Source organism: Paramisgurnus dabryanus, chromosome 22 (assembly GCF_030506205.2).
Source record: "Paramisgurnus dabryanus chromosome 22, PD_genome_1.1, whole genome shotgun sequence".
NCBI lineage: Eukaryota > Metazoa > Chordata > Actinopteri > Cypriniformes > Cobitidae > Paramisgurnus > Paramisgurnus dabryanus.
This window is the reverse complement of record NC_133358.1, coordinates 26880666-26885414: the sequence shown is the minus strand read 5'-3', so window position 1 is coordinate 26885414 and position 4749 is coordinate 26880666. Positions and strand designations below refer to the sequence as shown.

The window sequence follows — 4749 nt, the reverse complement described above, 5'->3', positions numbered from 1 at the left end:
TGGCGGGGCTAGTTGTCACATGAGAAGGTTGTCACAGGGAAAATCCCATAAAAGCTTGTTTTTCTTTGTAGAGACACTCAAAGCTTATGTGTTTAAGTCCCAGGACACACATACTGATAGAAATGTATAGAATTCAATGTAAGGCACTTTGGATGAATGTGTCTGCCTAATACATAAATATAATGTACCACTTAAAGTTCAAAATCATTCATAAATTAGGACGTTATTTGTGTAAATCAACCTGTTTTTGCATTCTGTTTACTGACACACAATAAAAGACTCTTAACTAATAAATAAAAGTCTAAGGATTTTTTTATACATTTTGAGGAAAGATAAAACTTGTGAAATAATTAAAAAATAAAAGTAAAATATATTAATACATTTTATTCTGACAAATTGTCATTTAGGTTTTTGTTTACAATAATTTTTATGTTACCTTAAACTATATATTTAATGCAAAGTATTGCTATCTGTTAAGTGGTTTTGCGTTTTGGTGTGTTATAAGACAGAGCACGAGCACCCTCCCTTTCTCTCTCGTTCTTTCTCACACACGCACACACTCACAGAGCATCTCCACATCTTCATGACATCCACCTTTATCCAGCTATTCCCAGTTCATCGCGTCTTTTGCGCACAAAGGAAAGACTTTTCGAGCTTAGGACGGATAACGAGGGTGTGTACGAGGGTAACAGGTTGCTTTTTCCCGTCTGTCAGTGGAGTTTGTGCTTTGCCAGTCCACATGGAGAGATGCTGAAGGTGTTGCGCGTCTGGAGTGATGCTGATGCTGAGGCAGGGCTGCGCGCGTTTTAGTGCGACTTGAGTAAGCCAACATCAGCAGAAAAGAAGTTGAGAGGAAAAAAAAGAGAAGCGTTTGGGGCCCAGGCCAAAAGTTCAATAGGAAAACCAATCGGACTTTTTTTCTTATCCATAGGGGTCCCACGCCAGCCTTCAAAATTTCGCCCAAAAGCAGACAGGAGGACCGGCCGGTCCTGACGCGACTCGTCGGCAGGAAGCGGCTGATCGCGGCTGGGGTGCTCGGTGTGGTCATGGTTTTGGTTCTGGTGATCCTCATCCCGGTTTTGGTGAGCTCCGCCGGGACCTCCGCCGCGCACTACGAGATGCTCGGTACCTGCAGGATGGTTTGCGATCCGTACGGTACCAAATCCCCGACCAGCACGGTCTCAGCAGACACGGTCCGGGACAGCAATCTTATGCAGTCGTTACCAACTTTTATACAAGGTCCGAAAGGTGAACCGGGACGCCCGGGAAAAGTGGGGCCGAGGGGCCCGCCTGGTGAACCGGGACCACCTGGACCTCCCGGACCCCCTGGAGAGAAAGGAGAACCGGGACGACCTGGATTACCGGGACAACCGGGACCGAATATGGCCACCGGTGCCATTAGCGCGGCCACCTACAGCACCGTACCCAAAATCGCCTTTTACGCGGGGCTCAAAAAGCAACACGAGGGCTACGAGCTGCTGAAGTTTGACGATGTGGTGACGAACCTCGGGAATCATTACGACCCCAGCACGGGAAAATTCACCTGCTCCATACCGGGAATATATTTCTTTACTTACCATGTGCTCATGCGAGGAGGAGACGGAACCAGCATGTGGGCTGACCTGTGTAAGAACAACCAGGTGAGCAAACACACAATAAGGCATAAAAAATGACAGGAGAGCAAAGGGAAACGTTTGCTTGAATTGTCTATTAGATATTACTCATGAGAAAAAGACCCAAAATGTTTCAGAAGAGATTCACAAACTGGGCTCAGATTTGCAAAGTCTCCAATTAAAAACGTAATATTATTAAATATATCAATATGAACTTAAACATTTCTCATCAAATTTACCCAAATCCAGGTTATTTTATACAATCTACATTAATTTACAGCTCCATAATGTATTTAAACAATTCACTAACTTGACACATAAATGAAACATAACTGAGAACTCTCCTGAGCTATATTTATTTCATTTATGGAAAGACTTTTAAAATATATATATTTTTTGGGGATATACTGTATATATAAACACATTTCTTACACTTTAGCATATCTGCATGTGTCCTATGTGTTTGTTCAGGTTATATTAAGGTGTTGTTTGACCCATTCAAATTAAACTCATTTTCTAGGGTGCTGTTGACAGGTCAAAAATAATATAATTGAGACTTTTAGTTTCTCATGTCTATTTAAATGTATGGTTAATGATTCTCAAAGTGAAACACTCATTAATTGGTTAAAGAAATATTATCACTATATATTAATAATAAAAAAACATCTACGTAATTACATCAGTGCTTTTATCATGTATTTTTTACATGTAATAATAATAATAATAATCATTATAATGATGATAATAATAGGTTAATTTCATTCAAATACTAGTTGCTAAACAATTACTATTACATTTGAAAACAATGTCTCTTTTACAAGTTTTCTGCTTTTGAAAATTAAAAAATCTACCACTTGATAAAACACCCTTTGTCTAATGATATTAGTTGAAAATGATTTTAAAGTGATATAAAATTTTAATTAATTCAAGAATTTAAATGGGCTATCCAAGTAGATCCCTTAAACCTTAATATGGTTTTGGCACAGTGAATGTTCTAGTAAAATTTTGCTATACGTAATAATAAATGGCTCGTATTTATTAATGCCTAAATATAAATCCTAAAAATAAACTGCTAATAAATGCCTCACGCAACACCAGGATCCAGCATAACACATACATTATAAACAGCACATGTGCCATATTCAGAACCCCTTATAGGATTTTCTGCACACACTGCACTGTCTGTATTGCAGAAATCAATTTTTAACCTGGGAGGATATTTGCCAATTTACAGTTTCAGGTCCATTGAGATCCAATAATGAATTTTTTAAAAATAAAAATCTACATGGTACAATTTTAAGCCTTGGAATATCACATAATGCACATATGGTTTAATGCAATGGCCATTAACATATACCATGATGATATTAGCATGCTGCTAATACATTTAAAACTCAAAACCTAATTCCCAAAACTGTACCCGGCCTAATGAGGTTTTTCCGTTGAGAACTTCAAGTCCATGCATAACCGCACAAGCAACCAGTTTTTCAAGTACGCAACTATTTATAAGGTTGACAGCTTGATCTTTCGACTAAATTTCCTCCCGCAGGTCCGTGCCAGTGCAATCGCCCAGGATGCAGATCAGAACTACGACTACGCCAGCAACAGTGCCGTCCTTCATCTTGAACCCGGCGATGAAGTCTACATCAAACTAGACGGAGGCAAAGCCCACGGGGGGAACAACAACAAGTACAGCACCTTCTCTGGCTTTATCATTTACGCCGATTAGGACCGGCTCCTCGCTTCTCGAGATGGTCTCTATCCCCCCTTCGCGTTTTGTTGTTTCTCTTGCATATTTTTTCTTTCGGGCCCGGGGCAAGTAGCCAGACCTGCTCGAACACTCACATCATAAGCGTGTAGATGTGGGTGTGACAGCAGAACTTGTTGCCCTACGAACCGAATACGGCCCGTGGTCAAGCAGAGTGGAAAGATTTACACTGGAGAAACTACAGAGAAGGAGTTACTGGAGCTCTGTGTGTCCGTCCATCTCTGTGTCTATCAAAGAAGCCTGTGAGATATATTTTATAAATGTAACCAGATAGATGTGCAATAATAAAGTAAACTACAATTTGTCATCATCAGACCATCTCAGTAATATTTAGCAATGGCTGTCTGATGCTTAAATGTATGGATTTGCATATCAAGGAGTATTGGCCCACCTAATATAGACTAAGTCACCATCAGTCAGATGTCAAATGTAACCGTATTTCCTCTTGTATAATATACATATATACATCTGCAAAATATCCGCAGATACTCGTCCCTGACTTTGTGAGTGAATTAGGAACGTAAATGAAACAATATACCTTGTTGGCAATGGCTTGCAGTGAATATCTCAGAATGCTTTCACTTTACAGTAAAAACATGCAATTATTTTTTTCTGTGTTATGTAAGATGGCATCTTTAATTGCACACAGACGTTCTAGACAGAAGAGGAATAATGTTTCTTGTGATATTTAGAGCACTATGCAGAGTATGGGTGTTAATATGTAAACATGTATTCAAAGATTTCCAGAATGTGACTATTAATATTGCATCTTATTTTTCGTGTAAATATAGTTTTTTTTTGTTTCAAAGTGAAACTTTGGAAAGCATGAGGTGATTGCGATGAAACGTCCTGTCACTCTTGTGACATGAATGTGTGTGATGAATTGATATCTGAGGATTATTTCTTCCTGTGTTGCTGCTGTAATTCTCATTCACATCTCCAATCCTTCAAACGCATTTTCCATTAAATGGAAATTTGATCGGATATGTGCATTTTCCTTATTTGTAAAGATAAACTGAGCGAATATATTAATAAATTGATTTATGTGAGCAATAATAAGGAATCGCTTCGTGGAGAGCTTTGGTTTAGTTTAAACCGGGCATCCACTTGTACTCTAAAATGCTGGGTTATTTTCAACCCAGCGTTGGGTCAAAACCATAAACTGTAAAAAATCTGGACGTAGTGTCTGTGACATCACCCATAGGTTTGTGAAGAGTTTTTTGAAGCCGAACGTAGGCGGTGCCCAACGTTGCCATCTTGGCCGTGCGTCACCGAGCATCACTTGTGGATTTTTGAAAATGAGTAAAGACGTGGGTGAAGCTTAGGTGGCTGGTTGCTAAAACCAAGCCCACCTAGCTTGACTCTAGT

General features: G+C 39.4%; 1 protein-coding gene across 1 annotated transcript; it reads left to right on the top strand.

Moving 5' to 3' along the window:
• The first annotated feature begins 549 nt into the window (after positions 1 to 549).
• On the top strand, positions 550 to 4365 carry c1ql3a (complement component 1, q subcomponent-like 3a). Its single transcript, XM_065258538.2, has 2 exons — positions 550 to 1640; positions 3163 to 4365. The coding sequence occupies exons 1-2, from the start codon at positions 1047 to 1049 to the stop codon at positions 3340 to 3342; spliced, it is 774 nt and encodes a 257-aa protein (XP_065114610.1). The 5' UTR covers positions 550 to 1046; the 3' UTR covers positions 3343 to 4365.
• Positions 4366 to 4749: the final 384 nt, after the last annotated feature.